This window comes from Anser cygnoides, chromosome 1 (assembly GCF_040182565.1).
Source record: "Anser cygnoides isolate HZ-2024a breed goose chromosome 1, Taihu_goose_T2T_genome, whole genome shotgun sequence".
Classification (NCBI taxonomy): domain Eukaryota; kingdom Metazoa; phylum Chordata; class Aves; order Anseriformes; family Anatidae; genus Anser; species Anser cygnoides.
The window spans coordinates 45870806-45893879 of NC_089873.1; the positions used below are offsets into that span (position 1 = coordinate 45870806).

The 23074-nt window shown below is 40.6% G+C and overlaps 1 protein-coding gene across 10 annotated transcripts in view; it reads right to left on the reverse strand.

Annotated features, from left to right (window-relative positions):
* The window catches only part of CNOT4 (CCR4-NOT transcription complex subunit 4), a 72951-nt gene that overhangs the window by 46241 nt on the left and 3636 nt on the right, over nucleotides 1-23074 (reverse strand). For 2 of the 10 annotated variants that reach the window (XM_013182556.3, XM_013182557.3), the window contains exon 1: nucleotides 15432-15544. The exons of 2 other annotated variants lie outside the window; for them this stretch is intronic. In XM_013182556.3, the coding sequence (XP_013038010.2) occupies nucleotides 15432-15448 (17 nt within the window). In that variant the 5' untranslated portion in view covers nucleotides 15449-15544. Of the gene's footprint in view, nucleotides 1-15431; nucleotides 15545-20358; nucleotides 20454-23074 lie in introns of those variants that run through there. 6 more of the 10 variants (XM_066994360.1, XM_066994368.1, XM_013182561.3 and 3 more) reach the window with 4 other exon arrangements.

Genomic DNA, 23074 nt, shown 5'->3' on the forward strand with positions numbered 1-23074 from the left:
ACTGACTCAGAACTAAGACACTTCAGTGGCAAGCAAGGAAGCTCCAGTTCATCCAAGTTAACTCTCAATGGAGACAGAGAAGGCTCATGAAAGGCCAGAACTGAAGTCTGGAGATTCCTGTGCTCTAGGCCACCCTGCAGGTGCCTGAGGAGCCCCCTTGTGTGTTTTCAGACTGGTCATTCCTTCTCTTTGTCCATCTCTTTGAATTCTGCCAGCCTAAGCGCTTTGTACTGTCTCTTGAACCAGCGAGACCAAGAAGAAATAGCCTATTTTTGCTGGCTGATATTTTACCTAAATCAATTCCCTGTCCAGTTCGTCACACAGCCATGCAAAAGCTTACATCAGCACAGCAAAGACGCAGAAATGAGCAACTGGGGATAGCAACTGCTCAAGCAACACATTCAGCAACAGTGCAAAAATCAGCCAAAGAACTCGACTCACAGCTTTCAACACAATGCCCTCAAGGCAGCCTAATAATAAAAAAAGAAGTCAGGTGGCAGCTGCTAAATGAAAGGGGTACTAATCTTTCTCTACAAAAATACTTGGTGTTCACACTGGATTAAGACACTTTTGGGGGCAAAAAACAGTTTTGTACCATAAAAAATGATTTGCCCTGATGTAAACTGAGCCAAGAATTGTTCACTGTAGGCTTATTGTTATAGGACTTGGAGCTTTTACGCATAAAGGGCTACATACTACTAATGACGCATGAATACCTGTTAAGAGATTATTTACTCAAATAAGTAACTTCCTTAAAAAGCATGAACAGAATCAAGGTGTTAAGTTTTATTCAGAAAAAAATAGGCCAAATAAGATTCAGACAAATTCACCCACAATAAAACTTTGGATGCAACAAGCAAATGTTATTCTACCATCTAGGCTGATTCATTCATCAAAATTAAAAGCACAAGATCGGCCTGTAACTGTATAAATTAATTTCCCATCGATTTCTAATTCATGTTAGAACTTGAACACTACTGTTCTTTATTTTCTTTCTTGTCCCCATTTGATCTTTTTGTACCTATACCTCCACTACATGTAAATACAACATGCCAAAAGCACCTGGATAATGAATCAGAAGCAGGGTACAGAACTAAAAAGTCAGACACTTCAAAAGCTTGTGTCACAGACAGTGACCACCCAATATGGGAATATATATCCCAGCATGATTAACTTCCATTCCTCAGACTATAAGCAGGAAACGCTTAAACAACAGTAGGAACAAAAGCCATATCTATACAGATGTGCATACAGAAAGTTATGTATCAGAAATTATCATGAAGTGTCGCATACACCAAAAACATCATGCAAGAAAAAAAGAAAATAGATTTATCAGCTGCCATTAAACATGAAGCAAGTTCCAAACCACCCTGAATTTCCTAAATCTCATTATGGATGGGCACAATTACTTCTGTTCTCCTTGTAACTCTGTAAAGGAACACTAGCATTGGACAGTGGAATATTCTTTTCAATTCCTAATATACCAGTTTTCTCTGTGTATGAAGTCTAGCATATTGATTTCATTGTACAAGATCCACATTCTCGTAAAGAAACATTATCAGACAATCAGAACGGTACTTTGGCAAAATAAAGCACTTTGTAGAAGACAGAGGGTTTAGAGATTAAAAGCTTTGTTAATGCGTATACATGCAGTAATTTGTGATATGACAGCATTTAATTGTAAAGGTAGTCACTAACATAATAAAGAGAATTCAACACCAGTGCAGAGTACCCTGGCAGACCAAGTGCTTAATGTTATTGTAGCTGGCTAATGCTGTCCATCTACTCAAGCTCCCTGCAGCAAGACACAGAGACTTAGTGATGGCAGCTGTATTTCACTGAACTGGACCTCATATGCTTAATTGAAGTTTCCAACATCCAATTTTCCCACTGCTCTTACCCCTGAAGATAAAACACAACCGACCGGGTCAGGCCACCATGTTAGTTCTACCCTTCCCCTTTTGCCCAGCACTTCAGCCCATTCACCTCCCTCTCCCCAGGAGTAGCTCATCTCCCAAGCAGCTCTCCCTGTCTCCCACTTTTCATAGGTCTTCCTGATGCCATTCAACCCATTCATATTTTCCTAGGGTGTCTTCACTCAATAGAGGAGAAACCCAATTTGCTCCTGGCTATTGGACTCAGTTTGTTTCCTTCCCCACTGAAGAAGAGGTAAGAACATGCCATTCTATAATGAAAACATCTTGTGCTAGATTGTATTAGATTGCATACTTAATAATAATAGCCACTATTCCCAGATTCAATTATAAAAAAGCACAATTCTGAAGAGCTTGACAGCCTTTAAAGTGACAACCCAGGAGTTCTCTCTCACAAAAATCACCCTACTTGAAGTTGCAAGACTGTATTAAGACAACAGTTTGCAATGTTCTGCCAGCAGCTATCATCTGGATAACTTAGTAGGACTTATTTTTGACCTGCACTTTTTTTTGACCTGCTGCTCCAGCTGCATTTGTCCATATACACTTACTATTACAATGGGCTGATCTGAAAGGATGCCTGAAGAGCAAGAGTAGCATCCTCACTGAAGTACACTGTAACACAGAGCACCATCAATGCAGTATGCTCCAAAAGAAACACATGCAATTTAAAAAAAATAACACTTGCATTAAAGGACAGCTCAGCTTTTACATTAAAAAGACTCATTTGCATTTTCATGGTGCAGCATGAACAAGATCACTGCAGCATCTTTAGAAGTCAGAGCCCGCCTGTCCAACCATACTCAGTAATTAATACAGTTGTACTACATAAAAACCTTTTAGCCTTTTCATATTAATTCCTGGATATTTAAGTTATCCAAATTAATGAAAAATGCAGCTAAACCTCCTGCAAATATATCTCCAGAGACCATTATCTACTAGATAAATACCTTCTTCAATAGCATAACTATTATCTGTTATTTGTCCCTTGAAGCAGCAGTTACAGAAACCTTCGCTAAGGAAAATGCAATTTGAGCTATGGCATACTATGCATGACATTCTCTCTCCAGATTTCTACAAAAGTTAAAGTATTCAAGGACCTCTAATTTTTAACCATCTGTTATTTTTGCTCTTCAGAGAACAGTATCTAGTACTCAGTGCAGACTTCTGAAGTTATCTTGGAAGTAATACGTAATTTTAACAGTTAATTCTAAGAGTAGGGGGCAGGGGCACAGAAGAGGGGCATAAAAGCCGATCACAGCAAAGAGGCGCACACTTAACTGTAGTATTATTGACTACAGACAGGTTCTTTTTGCCCACCAGAATTCCCCAAACGACTTGCAGAAAACCGGGTGTAAGATGGCAGACCGGGTGACACCAGGTTGCGGCTTTCTGTCTCTCCCAGCTGTCTCAGGAACCTTCTAAACTCCCTAACTCTTCCACATGCATTGCGGAGTTGTCACATCAGTATTAAGTGACGACAAAATAGAAGGTTTATCAGCCATACTAGCACTATTAAGGAAACAGTCCTCTCACAACAAACCACATGGCAAGAAGTAAACTTCCTGTTCATCCCTAAGCAGGGTGGGAGATGGGTTCCAGTTCCCCACCAGCCTTGCCTGCAGTCGAGGGCCCCCTAGAACATTATTCTTAATTCCCAACTGCTTCAGATACTTTTCTTGAACCATGTATAAGTGAATGGGTTACTCCTTTTCGGTATTACTGAGACATGAATAAAGCAAGGAATTATTCACTCTGAGGCAGAGTTTAACACACTTCAAAAACAGGGTATGGAAGATGCAGCCAATGTTAGTGACAGCCCCACAGCTCCATTCAGCAGCAACCTTGAAGTCAAGAAAGCCTAAGAATCTGAACACCACGAGAATCTGAAAAGGAGCAACACATTTTATGTAATTCTGATCAAAGTTACGTAGGTGTTTAAAACTCGTCATTAACAACCTTTGTGAAAATGGATGATAAACTAGTGGTGATTTGCTTCCTCCCCAACTTCTTAATTAAGGTATTATTTATTCTAGGCTCCAGCTCCTGGAGTTGTTCATCATTTTCAAGATAGAACAGAAGGATAACTTGACCTTCAGTTACTACAGAGCAACAGACTTATTATGCTGGTTTTGAGTCAGTTTAAACAGCAAACATGAACATAATATTGGCCTAATTGTTTTCTTAGCAACAGTGATAGGTCCTTCATGTTTTTTCATAACCCCTAAAAAAATAAGCACAAATACTTCAGGCTAGATCAGAGGGGAGAGAAGGACCAAAATGAGGCTTAGATGGAGAAGTCTGCACAGAGGAAGCCTTATGCAGCTCATCTATAGGTTCTTGATGAGCTCTGATTCCAGCTTGAGTGCTTCTGCTAATCTCAAGTAATAATGCAAAGCATTGAGCTCAGAAGAATAAAAACTCTTTGTCAAAGTCCATGCAGTCCTCAGTGCCCACAGCTCCATCTTGAAACTCTCTGGTGGCTGATGCCAGAGAACAGAGGGCTGGCGTGCAGCATTCTGCATGACTAACAAAGCAACAGCCACATACAGCGCCAGACTGAACGTGCCTGCTTAGTTTTATACATGTAAATTAAACTTTTTCTTGTCATTTTCCCATTCAGAAACTGTGAAGCACCTACACCAATGCCTTCCCTTGGGTCTAACAGTAGGTTGTACTTGAAGTACAACCTTAACTCCTTAAGGGAAATTCTTACTCTTCGTTTCATCCTGGAATTCTGTGGACTCTTTACAAAAAAAGTCAATTATCTTCTGATTCTCCAGGCTGCCGCTTTATTCCTGACCATTCAAAGTATTGTTTTGGATACCGTGAAGCAATCAAGCCTGTGCAGGACATCGAGAACTGTGATAAGCAGGACAGACTGAATGATACAGATTTGGTATCAGCAAACATGTCTTACTCCTGAAAACTTCTATAAACCTCAAAAAAGAGGGGAAAAGCACTCCAACTTTATACATGTAAGAATATCTATATTGTTTCAAAAGTGTCTCCAGGAAAGCAACGGACAGAGTGGCAGAGAGACCTCTCCTCCAGAGCTGAGACTGCTCCCCCTGAAAGCCAGCAGGAGCCACGCTCCCCACTGCCCCTTCAAGGCGGTTTCCGTATTTCAGTTGGGCCTGGGAGACGAACCCCATAGTAGCAGATTGCTGCTACCACAGCACTTGGCTGTAACTGAAGACAGCAAGAGAACAGAAGTGATAATATGATCAAGAAGTGACTGCTAATCACCTTAAACAGATTCTTGAAAGGGTCCCAAGAGGAACAAACACTACAAGTTACATTTTGCAATTATTAAACCACTTATTTCTGGAGTTAAAGACATTGTGTAGAAGCAGTTGTGTAACTACTGCCATTCCTTTTTATAAGGGTGCAATAGAAACCATTATTGCTTAGTAGTTTGACTATTGTTTTACTTTTTTTTTGTACTATGCCATTTAAAATATTTCTATGCCTGAATTGGCTATTCTGCTTTTTAATGAAACTGTTTACATATGGCCAAACCAAGATAAATAGCTTCCCCTCCTTCCTTTTAAGAAAAATAAAATTCAGGTAACAACAGTAATTTCTCTTCATGAATGTCACATTTTTTGACTATGCTGTGCTCTACAGCTCACTGGCACAGAGCAGACACACAGTGCAACCAACTACAATATGACAGCTTGAACTTCCAAACACAGGTCTGACATGAAATGAGCCGTTACATCTTGTCTAGCTATTACTATATGACTGGGGTGGTGGGAATAAGAGAATCAAAAGAACCCCGTGGTTCAAAGTGTTCCTGCTACAGGAGGAACAAAGCTGTGTTATTTTTCTCCTTAGAAGCATTACGCTGAAGTTAACCAAGTTGTGTTTTGATTTTTCAAGGAAAACCCTCAGTTTCAGAAAGACAGAGACATCTAGAAACCCATAACAGACTGTTCATGTGTGAACTGCAATTCGCAGCCACTACGCATTGCAAAAACCTTGAAAATATTAAGCAGTAGTCTAGAATCAGGACTTTTACCTCCACTTGTTAGAATATAATCATGATGTGTTAATATACACAGACTGAAAAATTGGCAAAAGTGTTTCCTCAATAACTGCAGGTTCTTTATCTGATATTTTTTCTAAATACAGGCTTTACTAAGGACAAATGAGGAGTTCAAATTTATAGTATCAAATACAATTAATGCTTTATCAGATTAGTCTGAATCAAACTTCAGTGAGAGAAATCCTTCAACAAATGCTTCAAGCAAAAGAACAAGTTCTGGTCTACCTTTAACGCTGTTTTGCTTGAGAACTTTCTCTACAAGTTTAGTTGAGAAGTTACTTGCAGGTTTACCTTCACAGTAAGTCAGAGTCTATGATCAGAAGGACACGCTGCTCATGTGACAGAGGACCACAGCTCTTACCTCCTGAGCCTATACTTAAATTTTTTGCCCATGAGTTTATATAGATCCTTTTTAACAGGCAGCTCCACAAACAGACTTTTAACAACAGTAATTGACAGTAAAAACTTTTCAGAAGGGATTCTGTTTTCTTTCATTAAAGGACAATGACATGATTTTGGTTAGAAAAGTGCTAAGATATTTCAAAGGAAATAAGTGGTTTTAATGTTTTTTTTGTCTCCTCCCCCCGGGTTTACAGAATCGGAGCTATGCTTGTACTTCAGCTGCCAACCAGATATTAAGCACCCAAAGCATCTGTCCATAAACACTAACAGGTCAGATTCTCCAGGTGTGAGCAAGTGATGCAAAGCTTGAAGCTTTCAAGGTTTAGTCTGTAATCAAGTCCAATGGCTACACTAGTTAGAGCTAGACAGCAGGCAAAACAAGTGAAAAATACCCAGCTGTTCATGGGGAGACAAGTCACTGCCCATAAATAAGTCTGAGGAAAGTCACAGATCACGTGGACAAGGACAATTTTGTTTTCTTCTTACATTTCAAAAAGGCTTTCAATGAGGTTCCAGTAGAATTTAGTAGAATTCCTGAAGAATTTAGGCTGCTTTTAGAAAGCACCTACCCTGTCACGGATTAAGACTTGATTTTAAAAAGTTGGAAGCCAAGTACAAAAAGGGAAGTCAATGGCGGTTCCACATGACTCTCATCACAGACACCAGTCATTACATTCAGTACCGATCTGAGATAGTAATTTTTGTCTACTTCTTTGTTCTCTATGCAAAAGGATTTATCTCAAGATGATAAAGACGAGGACAGAAATCTGAAGAATCTCATGAAGTTGAGGACTGATAAAAGTAGCACAAGACGCATTGTTCCTAAACGCCAAGCAGCACAAGCAAGGAAAAACTACTTCTACATAAGTACAACGATGTGTCAATCCAATTAATTTTAAGGTAGAAGATTTCTGAGCTGTCATAATAACTATGTCCTGTAACATCAGCTCACTAATCAGCCACAGTCAGAAGCCAAACTAAATACAAGGGATTACGAAAAAAGCAGCAAACACACCGCTGTAGAAGTCTACAGAGCACTCACACCCTGCACGCAGGGTAATACTGCTTTTCCTCACTGCTTGTGGAAAAAAAAAAAGGTAGAGAAAGATAAGCAGAATTACCAGGTGTATCAGAGAACGAGACCAACCCACAGGAAAACCGGGTTCTGAGAATGTGAGGCACTGCAATAGGTGGGATGGAAGAGACGGACAGAGGAGACTGTGCAAACATTATGAAGCAACAAAAGTGCTTTAAACAGAAGTTAAAACAGAACAGTCAAATGAAGGTAATATTCCACACAGTGCCTGGCTAAACTGTGAAAACCCTTGCTGTCGAAGGTTGCAGATGATGGCACTTAGGTTTAAAAGCAATCAGACAAGCTGATATGGGTGGAAGCAGCAGCATTAAGTGAATCTCTCTCGTACTGTGAAGCACAAAATACACTGCCAAGGAAGCTGCTGGTCCAAACACTTCATGAGCTGGAGAAGCACAGACTTCGGGACTGCTACCAGAAAGCATCACCATATTTGTGCCAGTCTTATATTCCTCCACAGAGCAGCTGCTACTAGTTGCTGACCGCACCACGACAACTGTATGCTGATCCAGTACAGCAGTTTACACACAGGGTTGGTCTAATTCACTACAAAGTGAATTCCACACTTTCGGAAGCACAAAAGGAAGGAAAAGAGCCTGTAACACACACCACTAAGTTTGAATTGGTTTGGAAACCAGAATCCTTCCATGTCTTTTTAATTTCACTTCCTATCTCCAGAGCTGACTAGCATTTTTATAAGCTCACTTGTACAATGACTACAACTCAGCCAACATCACAATTAGATTTATAAGCAAAGCTCTATTTCTTGAGAGAGCAGTCTCTCCAGCAACCACAGCCAGGCACCTCAGACCTCCTCATCTACTATAACTCATAACCCATAGTGACAGCCACAGCTGAAACCTTAACAGTTTAAAGAAAAAAGAAAAGCAGCTCATCTGCAGTCTGTAGATTTCATGGCATCATACGGCCAGGTAAGAAGGACTTTCCTGATATTTTTCACACAGGTGCTGTCCCTATTTAATAGGGAACAACTCTCAACAGCAGAGAGAGTACAGCTGTATCTGCAGAGTGACCAAAGTCAGTGCTGGAACCAACGAACAGCAGCCAGCACACAGAACTCTGGGCTGCAAGGAATTACACATACTGCTCTTTTCCCCCTCATAACTCCCAGATGAGAGAAGCTTCGTAAGCCCAGTTTGAACAGCCTACAGAAGAGTCCCAGTTTCTCACCTGGCAGCAAACACCACATCAAACCTCCCACTAGGTGGAGAAAGATCATCCTCAAACATTCTGCAAAAGCTAGAAAGAGCTGATTAGTCTGGGTGTACCTATGTAATATTTCTTATCTTTCTACAAATTAAGCTGAATGAGTTTGCCTTGTAGTCTCCCCTGGAAGATCCTTGCCTTTACAAAAGGTACTTTACTGCATTAGTTTCACACCACCCAAGTTGATATGATTAAAGATTCTGGGACAAGGGGAGGGGGAAAACACAAACCAAAGAAAACCCCAAAAAAACAAAACACACACACCAAACAAAGGTAAGAAAACCCACCCAAAACAAGCCCTAGTATATCACCATGGCCTCTCTGAATGGCTACAGCTCCTTCTGAAAACCCTTGGCTCAATTATCATTGCCCTTATTCACCCCCCCCCCCCCCCCATGGGAAGAAGCACAGGAAGAAACATAGCTGTCTGCCATGAGTAACAGATTTTTGCGTTGGGGGCCAGAGATGATAACGTCTCAGACTAGGAAAGGATTTTTTTGGCCTGTATCCTTATATTGGCTCCAAGTTTCTCCACTCCAAGTACAACTAGAGTTTGTTTATTGTGATCTGTCCCAGTGCCAGACTGCACGGCCAGCACAGTGATAGTCACCAAAAACCTTGGTGCAAACCAGTGCCAGAAGCATCATGGTTCTGCCTGGGCTAAAGAGAAGTCAGCACCAGAGATTCAAAGGAAGTCATCTCAAACTAGCAAGTCCTAGAAGATAAAAATGCAGAGGGAACATCTAAGTTTCTTGGTCAGTATGGCAGCCAACAGGAGCCTTGCAGTAAAACACTATCTTGCAAGACGCTGGTCATGCAGAGAGCAGCATTCTCAGATTAGACCTTTTCTAGAGAAGCTGAGCTCATGAAAAAATATATCAGAGCAGGTCATCAAGAAATAAAGTTCAGGTGCTTTATTCTGAAGATTATTACCACTGAACTGCGTTTGAATGGGCAATATATCCCAAACAAGCCTTACACTGGAAAGAACCATAATAATCTATCACACAACAAATAATTCCCAAATTCAGGAGACACAGGAGAAGTGGCTGCAACCAGATTTTTTCCTGTTAGCTACACAGGCCAAGTACAGCAGCTGCTTTGGACAGAGCTATTCACTTCAGCCAGCTCCACATACAAAACCACAGAAAACAGAATTCAGTGAGCATTGAAGCAGCATCCTTTTCTCTTGTTATAACTCCCTATTTTAGATTTGGGGTTGTTGACTCTTACCCTTCAGATTTCAGAGCTCAGTCATTTTATGTCTACTTTTCCAGCTTAGTAAGCTTCTCGCTGTTCGTATTTTGGATATAACCATGACATTACTTACGTGTATTCTAAAAGTGATCTCAAAACCAACTGACAATACAAGGTTAGAGGAAGACCACTTGGAAGTTTAATTTTAATCACGTATGCCAGCCATTTTCCCTATAATAAACAGCCACATATCCCCACTAATCAAGGTATTTGAAATATTAGTATGCAAACAAACCTAAATAAGCTCAGCAGCTACATTCAACAAGAAAAATAATCCCCTTAATCTATTGTTTTAGCATTCAAGATTTCCAGGGTCTTGGCACCACGAGGCTGAGCAACAACGAGCCATAATGAGTTACAAATGGGTGTGTTTTTTTTTTTAACCTTTATGCTTACCAGATGTGTTAACTACAGGACACACAACACAACAGATCAGACACCAGGTATTATTTGCTTTAGGAGAGCAGTTAAGCACAGAGCTTAATCTGATGACAAAAATCTTCCAAAATTAGTCTTAAAAAACACAGATGCTCCATTTGAAACGTGCAAGCAGAAACTACAAAATGAAACAATGGGTCATCGTGCCTTGCCACTTTTGTGTGGGCTAGCATGTGATTACAAACCTACAATAGTGACTTTGCAGTGTGGTTTAGTCTTCATCTGCAAGGTGCTGAACAGCAATTAAGTGTTTTAAAGAGCAACCTGAAAACCCTCATTAGCGTTCCAACAGCAGAGCAAGAGAAATGGAGAGGTTTTGCTGTCTGCAACAGAAACGTCCACTTTCAAAATCATGCCAAGTCACCACACCACCGACTTACCCCCTTGGGTTTACAAAGATATTTCTGAGAACCATTTATCCAGTCAACAACGTAGCTACAGAGCATCTTTCCTAGAGGTTTGCAAGGGGGAGGAGAAATACTCAGAAATACAGCACCCAGGCTATCCACTTACTGGCAAGTGCTGTAGCCACTTCACTGGACCAGTCTACATTATTTCAATTTTTTAAATCCTCATCTGCATAAAGGCCAGATTCATACAGTAATGAAGGTGTAAAGTAACAGAGGACAACAACACATAATAGAAGGAAAAGTTTATCTGCTCTTTTTTAAGCAGGAATATTTGGCTATGAAAAGCAGGTTAGCTTTTTCTCTTCAGGTACCGAGCAGAAAAGGTTTGTAATCAGTATCGTCCATGCAGATAGGTAAATCAGATGTTATCAAGGGTTTTTGGTTGATGTAATAATACACATAATGCCTTTAAAGCATTAACATGGCAATAACTAGATAAAACAATGAAAAGTCGGGGTGAATAAAGGGCAGTTTTTTGGAGGGGGGATTTTTTTAATGCTTTTCTCCATTCCGTTTGTTAAAATTTAGTGACGTATGCATGTTTCAACTTTATCATCATTCCCAGATTTAGACTACACCACCAGTCAAACGAATTCCCAGCTCTCACACAAACAGCAAACCTTTGGAAATGGATTAAGTGTTCCTGCTGCCACTGCAACACCAGCAACTCAATTCCCAAACTCTGGAAGGAAACGCTCATTGGGTGGAGTAGGTAGTACAGAGAAGAAGTCTGAGTTAAGAGTAGCAGAAGAGTAACGTCCTCTCCCCGCAGGAATGAAGTCTGACGACACCAGCAGCAGAGACACTCTTCCCACTGCCTCCATTCCTTAGGGTTACGGACCACAGCAGCTGCCAGGCTCTTTTGCTTCTCCAAAAGGCAGGAGCCCTAAACCAACCACACTCAGAATTCACTTCCATATTCCCCCTGTCCTGCCAGGGGCCCCAAGATAAAGCACTACTTCCCAGAAGCTGTATTTCAAGCTACAGCTTAGCTTTTTGATTTTCATACAAAAAAAGTTTCAACGAAGGCCTGAAAAATGTTCCAGACAATATTAAAGCAACATTTACAGGCACTTTTTTTTAAACTCCTTGAGATGTGTAGCCTTGGACATAAGACCAAGAATGCTATCGCACACAGAACATTCTCTCTAGTTTAAGGTCACAGCATGTAAGATAACAAAAGATAACACTACCCAGAATTAAGTTTCTCCACTTGAAATCACAAGTCGTTTTGTTGCAGCTGAACACAAGTGCCTAAATACAAAAAACAGAGCATGGGACCACAGCAGCCATCCTTGACCAGCAGGGCATGGATTAAGGACAGCCACGAGAAAGGAAGAAAACAAGCATAGAGTGAAAGAAAATCATCTTCCTCCTACCTCTGCGCTCTGCTGCAGAGTCCCGAGGCTGCCAAAGACGGAGAAGCCACGTTCCTGTGCCTCAAGCAGACTCCTGCAGTTGTACCACTCCAAAGCAACCCCAATGGTTTCAGGGTATCAGCAAGGTTTGTAGGCTGAGATGGTATCTTTTATTAGACCAATGTATATAATAAACAGGTATACTGGTCTAACAAGACACTGCCGCTGCACTCGGCCTTGCAGACACGCAGTAATCCTTGGTGTCACTACCAGCCAGCTCATAGCGAAGCATATTTCTGCAGAGTGGGGCAGGATGACAGAACATAGCACCTCCAAATTCAGTAATTACTGACTGTTACAAATTACAAGTACACTCCTTAATATATTCAGCACTTGATCCTGAATTCAGATGTCCCAAATTCTCACAAAAATTAAACAATTTGGTAATTAATTTAAAAAAATTGTTTTTAGGTTGTTCATAAGAATTAGAACCAGCTGTCATTTACATCATTATTCTCAGTGAAAGGCAAAAGAAGATGAACTTTCTAAACGGCCACACTTCAAGATGAACTATGGCATAGCAGAGGAAGCCCATAGCTACTTTGACAGGGGAAGGGGCAAGAGAAGATCTTTGATACTCTGCAACAGGATACATGTCACAAGTTACCTTTATATCCAAATCTTTTTGACAAGGGAGAAGCAAGAAAATAGAGCCTTCCATGTACTACACCTGTGCAGTAAATCAAGCATTTTTGTCAGTTTAAAATAGGATGAAAAGTCTTTGACGTATCTGTTATAGAACCATCACATGGTGTCCATGACAGGCAGCATTGTGGTTGCTGAACATCCCAGCTGCATTTGCTTCCCTTTTAGCCACATTTATAAACCTTGCATTTAGTCTCTCCCCAGAGTTCAACACTAATTCAGGGTCTGCTTCTTAACTTTCTTCAACCTTTACAAGTCACTTTGTCTTTCAGAATGGTTCTCTCATGCTACTTATCTACAAAAGGACTACGATATGGAACTGCTTATATGGCTTAAATAGTTTCCCCCGCATACCCTTCAAAAATCTTACTTAAACATCACATCTGCATTTGTAGATGAAGACAAAATTATTTAAAATTTATTTTCAACGTCTCTAATAATAGAGAAAGTACAAAATATAATCCACAAGCTATATAGGAGGCAAAGGACAACCTCCAACAACAGAAGAGTTACTGCAATGTTGAATGTTTCCAAAAAAAATCTTACATTTAGATGAAGATCCTGTCTGTCATTTTCTCTGCTTTTCTTACAGCAGAAAGTCAAGATTGCAGAACTCTACTTCTCCAGCAGTCACTGAATATTTAAAAGCTGACCTTTTAGCTGGCGCTCAGGTCTAGTTCAGAGTTATATGTAGTTTACATATCGTGGTCACCGCTATCTGCTAACTGCAGTCCAGATCTCCAGTACCCACAGTAACCAAGCTTGTCCTTATCACACTAAGTTACCAGCTGTGTGGGGAAGCCAAAACCAAGGTCAACCTGAAGAATAAATTACCTCCCCATTCCTCGAGGCCAGAATGAAATACACTTGTATGAATATTTATATTATTCCTGCTAAACTTGTTTGATGGACAGACTTGAAAAATATTACTGGACACACAAAAAGTTCTCCTAAACACTTTCTTTACAGTGTTCTCTAAAGGTATTGGGTATTTCACCAATACCTGTATTAGCTCACTAGTCCATAACTTTTATCTTGCAAGTGCCACTAAACCATAGCAAGCCCTAGTACACAGAGGTCACAAAAGCCAGAATTCTTGTCCAATGTTTTTTGCTTTTCCAGCAAATACAAGTACTAAGGTATTGAAAAATTATGCATCCTTGAGCTTTTATCTAACAGCAACTTCAACATAACAAAGGGTTAGTTTAAAAACTTCTCATTACCCCCAAAAAATCCCAAGCATGAAAAAGAACACCTGTAAGGTCTAAGATAACTATTATGAGGGATACATAAGTACTGCACGAAGTAGAAGAAAATAAAGTTTCAGGTGCCACATTTCCTTCCTTGCCTGCATGCTCCCAGGAGACACTGCAGAAGCTATGAACCACCGCGATGATGTTCAACAGCTAATTTTAATCTTTTATTCGTGACTTGATTCATAACCCTGCAAATCACTAGCAAGCTGCCTAAAGGTCTTAGCTTAAGCAGAAATTTGAGACAAATTCTGGTCTAAGACAAATTATAGAGTACTTGCAGTTACAAGTTGCAAAAGTTATTCTGTATTATCTGCAATAAAATCGTGCTTTTTAACCAACAGAAGTGAAGCCTACTCAGTTTCGCATGCTTTACGCAGTGAGTCAACTACATTAACTAGCTTTTAGACACAAACACTGCTGTTACTGTTCTAAGGCTTCGAAGAGAACTATAAGCTCAAAGGATAAAAGAAAACCCTGCAGAGGAAAAACAAACAAGAGGAAACAGCCACACACACAGCCAACCCCATCTTCACCACTACACCACTGTTATTCCAGCACACTCCCAGGCTTACTGCAGCTGTTGAAGGGCTCAGGCTGCACCTGCAGTACCATGGACAGGGTATCCAGAAGTCATTCACTTCAGAGCACTTAATCACTGAATTTAAGCAACCAGCTCAAGCTTTTTCTTTTCCTTTTTTTTTTCTCCAGGTAACATCCTTTTTCAGTGAAAGAGATTCAGCAGTTCTCACGTATCATACCCACAAGCTTCAGTGCTTACTTCGAGGAGTTCCTTTCAAGTTTAAAAACCTTTCTGCACTTCCACTGAACCCACACTATTAAGGCCCATGACTGATACTTGGTTTGAAACTCAAACACGGACAACTTTCTGTTGATGAAGCAGAGGATTTTTGCATTTTTGTTATAGCATCATAGAATCACTGAGATTGCAAAGGACCTCAACGGTTTTCTAATCAACCTCCTGCTCAAAGCAAGGTCACAAAGGCCAGTCTAATTACTCAGGGCTTTACCTAGCTGGGTCATCAAAGCAGCCAAGGATGGACACCTCCTTCAGAAACTTGTTCTAACAGTTGACATCTCCATGGTGAAACTCTTTTTAAAGCCAGTTATTTTAACTCAAGCCTGCTGTCTCTTGCGTGCCCTCTGCACGCTGCTGCGAAGAGCCCAGCTCAGTACTCTCAATACCCTGCCCACAGGTACCAGTGGGCACTATTAGCTCCCACCTTCCTGAGGCCTTCTCTTCTCCAGGATGAAGACCCAACTTCCCTTCATTTCTTCTCACCTGGTCTCAGAGAGCATCAAACTGTCCCAGACATTTTGATGGCCTTCCACTAACCTCCACTCTGTCACCTTCAGGTGTTCGGAAGCCTAATGCCGCTATTAACGGAACAACAACAACTGTTACTGGTATTATTCAAACTCATAGAATTTTGGCAAACTCATATGGCTCATATGCGTCGATGACATTGAAATGTAAGATTTTCAGTCTAAAGTCTGGATTAGAGTGGATTTTCTTCATCCCTACACTTCCCCAGAGACAACAGCAGGACTCTGCTGCATCATTTGTGGTAGTGGGGGACCGCGTTCACGCTCTCCCCTGGTTATGTTTTTAGGCATTGGAATGGGTTGCCCAAGGAGGTGGTAGAGTCACTGTCCCAACCCTTCCTTAAACACCCCCAGGATGTGGTGCTTAGGGACATGGTTTAGTGTGTAATATTGGTGGATGGGGGATGGTTGGACCAGATAAACTTAGAGATCTTTTTCAACCTTTATGATTCTATATTAAAATCTTTTCCCGTACACACTGAAATGAATTGTACACTGCCTCTCTAACTGTAATCCGCTCCTAGGACATCTCAACTCTAGAGAGAAAGAAAGAAGGGACATCTCATATTCAGCCTGTAGCTGTTTCTAAACTAGAATTAGTTATGGAAGAACTCCCAAAAAAAGCCACCCAACTGAATGACAGTTCTGCTGAGCAGAGCAGAAGTTTTACAGGATTAAATATATACTTGGATACACAGGGACGAGTAAATAAGATCAGAAAAACCTCTGTTGTACACACTTTAAGATATAACATGAGGGAGAATAAGAGTACTTTCTACAGGCTGCCATCTAAACCATAAGCTGATACTCAAGGTGAAATAAATTAACAGAAGAGCCACAAGCACGCTTGCGTTCTGGGAAGGTTTTTGTCCTAGTGATAACCACAAGCAAAACTTCTAATATCCCTTTTCCAAATCACCCTTTCCGTACTCCAAACTTACTCATCAGGCTAATGGCAACATATTTCAGGACAGTACTAGCTATTTAGACACCAACACTCTCGGGTGAAACAAGTAACGTAAGGAATTGTTAACTACTGGGAAATCCATGTCTTGGCCAGTAAGTCAGTGAATACCAGAGAGAGGAGAAAGAGGCATGGAGAAGGGTCGTATCCAAAGATTTACTTTAGACCTCCTGGGGGAGGAAAATGTTTTCCCTTTTCTCAAGGGAATGACTGGGGAATTATGGATACCGGAACAAACAGCAAAGCTTCATTAACAGAAAAACAAATCTTCTCTACAGGCCTCCACACATCTCAGGAAAGCCCCCCTCCTTTCTTTGATTCCCAAAAAAAGGGGAATAAATATTTCAGAAAAGGTCTGTACTCATCTAGTTTTTGTTTTTTAATTCCTACAAATAAATTAAGTCCCTGCACCTCCTGAAAAGTTAGTCAGAATCCTTGAGAAGCTACCCAAAATCACACAGCAGCAGAAACAGTTGGCCAGTCTCTTCAATCTCATTCAAAAACTTGAGAAACAGCAAAGTCACCACCTGCAGGTTCCAGCTCAGCCATTTATGCTCTTGGTATCTTCACAGCCACATGAGAGCAAAAGGAAGCAAACCTGACTTGGGCCATATTGACAATGCTTACCTCTCACCACAGAGGCATAGCCAAGTCAGTTGTTAACCACAGGCAAAGGAACACTTAACATTTTGGAGATACAGTAATATTAGATGAATAACCTGCCTGTACTTTCACTTTAAACCTCAGGCAACACAGGAACACATTAGAAGCTACCTGAATTTATACAGAGCTCAAGGCAGAAAACAAAACGCTAAAAATTAATGCCTTGATCCTACAAACATTTAAGTTGTACCTAACTTTACCCAATGGAGTATATCTATTGACTATAATGAAACTACAAAGCGTGCTTGAGCCACAGAACAAAGCCTAAACTTGCAGCATCAGGTAGAAAAGTGTTTTATCAGAAGAATTCCCTAGCATAAAGACTGCTGTGGCACACTGTAACTGTCTCAATGTGTAAATCCATGTGTTACAGTGGAACTGTGAAGTTACAGTACAAGCTTAACATACAAAAGGCCATTTTTACTTTAAATGGATACAACATCTACACTTAGGTACCTATACTTAGGCATTTTCAGGAGGAAACAAGTAGTTAAAGCACTAGCCCTGTGGCTAGCAACTGCCAAGTCCAACAGAGAGAAAAAAAGCACGAGTTATACATCAAGAAAGCTCAATTGTTTTAAGTACATCTGGAAGGTAAAGTTGATTGCAAATATAGCACGCACCCTGCATCCAAGTTTATGGCACTGTTGAAGCAAAAGGAAGCTAGGCCTTGGGTTTATTTCTTGTTTTACCCTGAAAGCATTAAGAGGTGAGTCTTCTCCAAAATCTACAGCTCTGTAGCAGATAATTCTACATATTGCAGTATCTCTTAGCAATTTAGAGAAAGGAGTTGGGCAGAACACAGGTGCATCTAACTAAAATGCAGCATCCAGTAACACCAGTGACCTATTGGTCCTATCATCTGAAGGCAGACATTGACTCAGTTCTGTTTAACTAAAGAGAATAAAAAAATATTCATTCAGCATACGTTGCACTTTTCTATAAAATTTACCTTTCAGAAAGTGGAAGATGACACTTCATTCATCATTTCTTTACCCAACAAGATCACTGTTGTAACAAAAGAACATCAGTACAGAGCTCAGATCCACAAGCCTAGGCATTTGAGACAACACCACTCAGAAGTTATCAATTATCTCTCAAATTACCATTCACTTTTAGCAGACACAGTTAAGGATAAGAAATAAAGACATACACAAATGAAAATATGGGCTGAAACTACAATCAGAAGACTGTCCCAAGGGTAAAAGTTAAATTCCTCTCAGGCAGAAATTCAGGACGACCTTGATTTACCCAAGTTTTTGGGTTTTGTTTTTAAATAACTAAACACACGAGTTTAAAGACTCCAGATAGCAATCTTACATCAATGCCTTCAAGTGAAGGTTCCATCTCCAATGGAGTAAGTGCTGGAAAGTTTGAAGAATTCACAAGTTAACAACAACAAGGCATAACCACTAGCATGCGCTTACGTTTAAAACTAATCAAAGTAAACTACAGCTTTACCATAGATATTTGTTTTTCATTTCCAAAAAATAAGTTATATTTCAGAAAGCAAACCAAACTTCATACATATGACTTAGCAGGAGTAAACTTCAGAGGATGAAAGAATCTTCCTATCACTCACTCCATACAAGTGCTATAAATCCACAGAGGTGACAAGTTTGAGCAGTATTCACTCCGATCATAAATCCTACCTCCCACATGTCTGGTATATGAGTTACAGTCTTCAGCTGCTACTGCTCAGGGAAATATGTATTTGTTAGTAAACAACAAGGTTGGGAAAGATCAACACCTCCATTCAGGGAAGTACCTTTATCTCAATGGGGAATAGAGCATATGATGGCTTGAAGATAACCTATAGCTGTAGTAAACAAATTCTAGAGACAGTCACAGACAAAAACAATTGACTTTGAAAAAAGGAAAGGGAGAGCATTAAGAAGTATCCTAGGGACATAGTTTTCCAGGTCATTTTCTAAAAAGGCTGTGCAGAAAGGGAAAAACAATTTAATAGTCTAAAAAGAAACAATCCAGTAAAATACTCAAAAGCAGAGTATCAGTTTCCACCAGCTTCAGGAGGGTGTGGAGCACTGGTTTTAGATATATTCCTTCTACTACTGCCTCAGCTATATGGAAGTACATTAATTCAGGCAGGTGAATTTAAGGAGTCACTAGCTATGTACAAAATCCTGAATTCAATCCCCCAAAAAGTAATCTGCCAGACTGCAAGACGCTATAAAAAGCACAGAAGTTCAAATGCACTTGCCCAGCATATTCTTTAGATGCTGTGGCCTTACTTCACAGGTTTTGTTTGTTCCCACCCCCCAAACTAATAAGCAGCTCTAAATTCTTACTGATCAAGAGCAGCTGAGCACAGTGCCTTCGGAGAAGGCAAAGCCCATGTGAGATGCAAACTAAAAAGAATCCAGACAAGATTCAAATAACTGCCTTAAGAGAGTGGCTATTAAATCTTTCTTTTTTAAAAAGAAAAGGAAAAGTTATACAAGAGAAATACAATATTAAGGAGGCCTCACCAACATCTATATTGATGGCGGCTCTGGTTGAGGGGATGCTCTCTTCAATATCTGGCTGTATATTTAGTAAAACACCACGGAGTGACACCAAGTCCTTTCTCATACACTTCCACATACTGACGTCTTTCCCAAGTCCGTCTGAAGTCCCAGGAAAAAAGTGGTATACTATCGAAAGGTGCTGCCCTGCACTTCTATGGAAGTTGCTTCCAAGCTTTCAGACGTACACTGTGCATGCAGCACGAGCAGCAGCTGGTTGCTCCTCTCACCCAATGAGTGGCTCAGCTGCTCAGCACGGCTGACTACGGTACTGCAAATGCCAGAAGGAACCTGCGTCTCACCTCTTCCTCCCAAGTGAAATTTGTTAGAAAACAAATTTTGGCTTGCCTCTACTCAATACAGTGAAGTATGTGAGTGTATGCACAGGCACACACATGTGCACACACAAAAAAAATACAACAAACAGTAACTGGTACTAATTATCAGTAGAGATAAAGTAAGGATTTTAATTCCCAGTGCCTGTCTTCTGGTTCTTCGCTTGGATTACACTCTACATAACTAACCCAAAAGAGTAACAGCAATACCACAGCAGGCCTCCTCACGAAGATGGCTGTAGGGGCTCCCTCCTTTCTTTGAAAGCAGTTAGCTGGCAGCCCAGCAAAAGATGCTGCTCTTTACAGAACCAATTCCAAGCAGCTTCCAACTGAGGCAAGGTGTTTTCTCAACACTGTCAAAGAGTCATACAGTCACACAACACAGCTGGTTCTTACCGAGTTTCACTGCGCTATGTATTTATGTAGTAGTAACCAGAGCAATCGTTCTCCTACAAGGTATGCTGCTGCCCCACCTCCAGGGAATCACGAGCCTGCAAGGTTAAATCAAAATGAGACCACGAGCAAAATGATTAAGAAATTAATGGCTTTAAGAGAGCTCAATTAGAGCAGGAAGCCACTACACTGCTGTGAACAAGAGGATGGACCTACAGTGAAGCATTTCTTACAGTTACCACTACTACTCAAGACAAACAAAGCTATAAACCAGCCAGAAGATGCCTGCCTGTGTGCAAAAGACAGCTTGATGATTACAAAGCTTATATTTCCTTAGACTTCCCAGCTATTCTTTCATATTTTTATTGCACACTAACAGTTATGTTGAAGAAAGCCACCAGCAATCGTCCTCTGCCTTCAGACTTACCACCTGATATTCCAGAACCAGTTTGCCAGTAACTGTGAAGCCACAACATTAATATGTTAAATGCACACTTCACTAAATGAAAGTATTGGCAAAGAAGCTTTCAAAGACAAGAAACTACAATTTCTCAAACTTGGTTCCTTCAGTTACAACTTCCTTGACCCTTCGCCCAAGATGAAGTTTGTAAAAGGAAAACTTACCATCGTAGAAAGAGGGATCGGACTTGCTAACAAGCAACAGAAGCACATGCAAGTGGGCTACTTTAGAGGAGCAGCAGTTCTATGACAAATGGCAGCAAGATTAAATCACTAGACAAATTGGATCAGCGTTCCTGGGCCCCTCTCTCATTTGGACTAGTGCTTTTAGCTAATTCCAGCAGTTCAGGGCCCCTACCTTTCACACTGACAGGGGGAGATGCACTCAGATTATCTACAAGACAAGCTGACCTATAAACACAGATTTTGACCTAACAAGTTTTGGCCTTTCTTTTCATGCTACTTTAGGAGCTCTCAGAGGATACTTTTTTATGAATGAGACACTGAAGACGAATTCTAGATTTCATTAAAAGAAAAGTCACATGTAATGAAGCAGAAGCTATTCAAAGAGAGGGGGGTATAGTTTCTATTTCTGAATCATCCAGCAGCCCAAGGTAACTTCTGCAGATCACAGCAAAGCTTTAGGCCTCGAACTGACAGGTACAGCCACAGCTACATATATACCTATCTTCACTCATTATGTTTGGAGAGAAGGTAGAGAAAAAAGAAAGCAGCTGAACACTTTTTCCATGCATCTCATGACTACCACTATGCACTTCTCCAACCCCCTGCCCCCCCCACCCCCCCCCTTTTTTTTTTTTTAATTTCTATGTTGTACTGCAAACCAGAAACTCTGAATGGCAGTCATCACATGCTTACCTATGTGGCACATCACCTTCATCAAAACTTTTATTATCACTTGAACTCCCTCAGGTCAGCAATTGCAAAGTATATCTCTATATCACTGAATTATTTCCTTCAATACCTGCACTGAAGTTGTTAAATATGTATTTTTTAAATGGTAAGTTATTGTTAACATGTAATAAGAGATAGGTTTGCAGTAATAACATTACCTAGGTTGCAAATACAGTATTTCACACCTCTATGAGTCTTAGCCCAGGCATCTTGCAATTTAAAATTAATATACACCATTCAAACAGGTTTTGTATTAAGCTTTCTGCTGTAACTGTAGATTTAAACTAAAATACAAATGTGTAGCCTCCTTTCTAATAAGTCATCTGTTGAACTCACTGTTCTTAAAACAAGTTGCCCAGCTTCTCACTTGTTCATTGCATTAAGCTGGGAAGCTGGTAGCAGGTCTTCCTATATAGCATATTTTGCCCTACAATGAGTGAGATTGCCACCCTTTTACTTACTACTTTTCTGCATCAAATTTTACACAGCAGAAACTGTTTAAGAATATCCATATTGGGAAAGTAAATGCCCGTTCTGCTCAGCAAGGAAGAGATTAGAGCTCAGTAGTCCAAAACAGAAGATTAGGTTGCAGTCCACCCTGAAGGAGGCCTAAAAAATGTGCTGAAGTAGTAGCAGGGATGAAGCACTACTTAAAAACCACAGTACTTACTCCTGTCACTCATACAAAGTTCCTGTGATTCCGTTCCAAATTCGTTAGCAGAAATTCAAAGTCAAGAAAGGGGAGATACCATCGTTACACGTTCTTTCTCCATCCATTTCATCTCTTTTGAAACAGAAAGAAGGGGAAATCCTAGTGCTGCTAACTAGTATTTACAATCAAACACAAGATGCTGCAATTTTGCATTTCAGAAATCAAGGACTGCTAAGCTGTGATGACTAAGAAAACCAAACCCCAGAAGGACACAGTCCAACGATCCGCGCTCCAACAGGGAGCCCTCCATCTCACAACCAAAGCTCGGAATAGCGCAGTTATTTCACATCAGATACTGCAGGCAATTGAAATCTACTTCATATTAGGCATCTAATTCTTGAGAGCGCAGCAAGGAAGAAACTGATGCTGGGACTGCAGAAGAAAGTCACTCGCAGACAACCAAAGTTTTGCCATCGTCCTTTATAAAACAAAACAGATCCTGGTCAAAAGCAGGCAGTACCGCTCTGGGAGCAAGCCCCGGCCAAGAGCTAAGCTCCATGCCCATCAAGTTCAGCAGCACATTTGCATCAACTCTATAGCAATCTTTAAACTCACTGACTAGAAGATGCACGAAGCCCTTTTTACTGACCCCAACCCACCTCTCTGTAGTTTGAAAACCAGCAAGAGATGAAC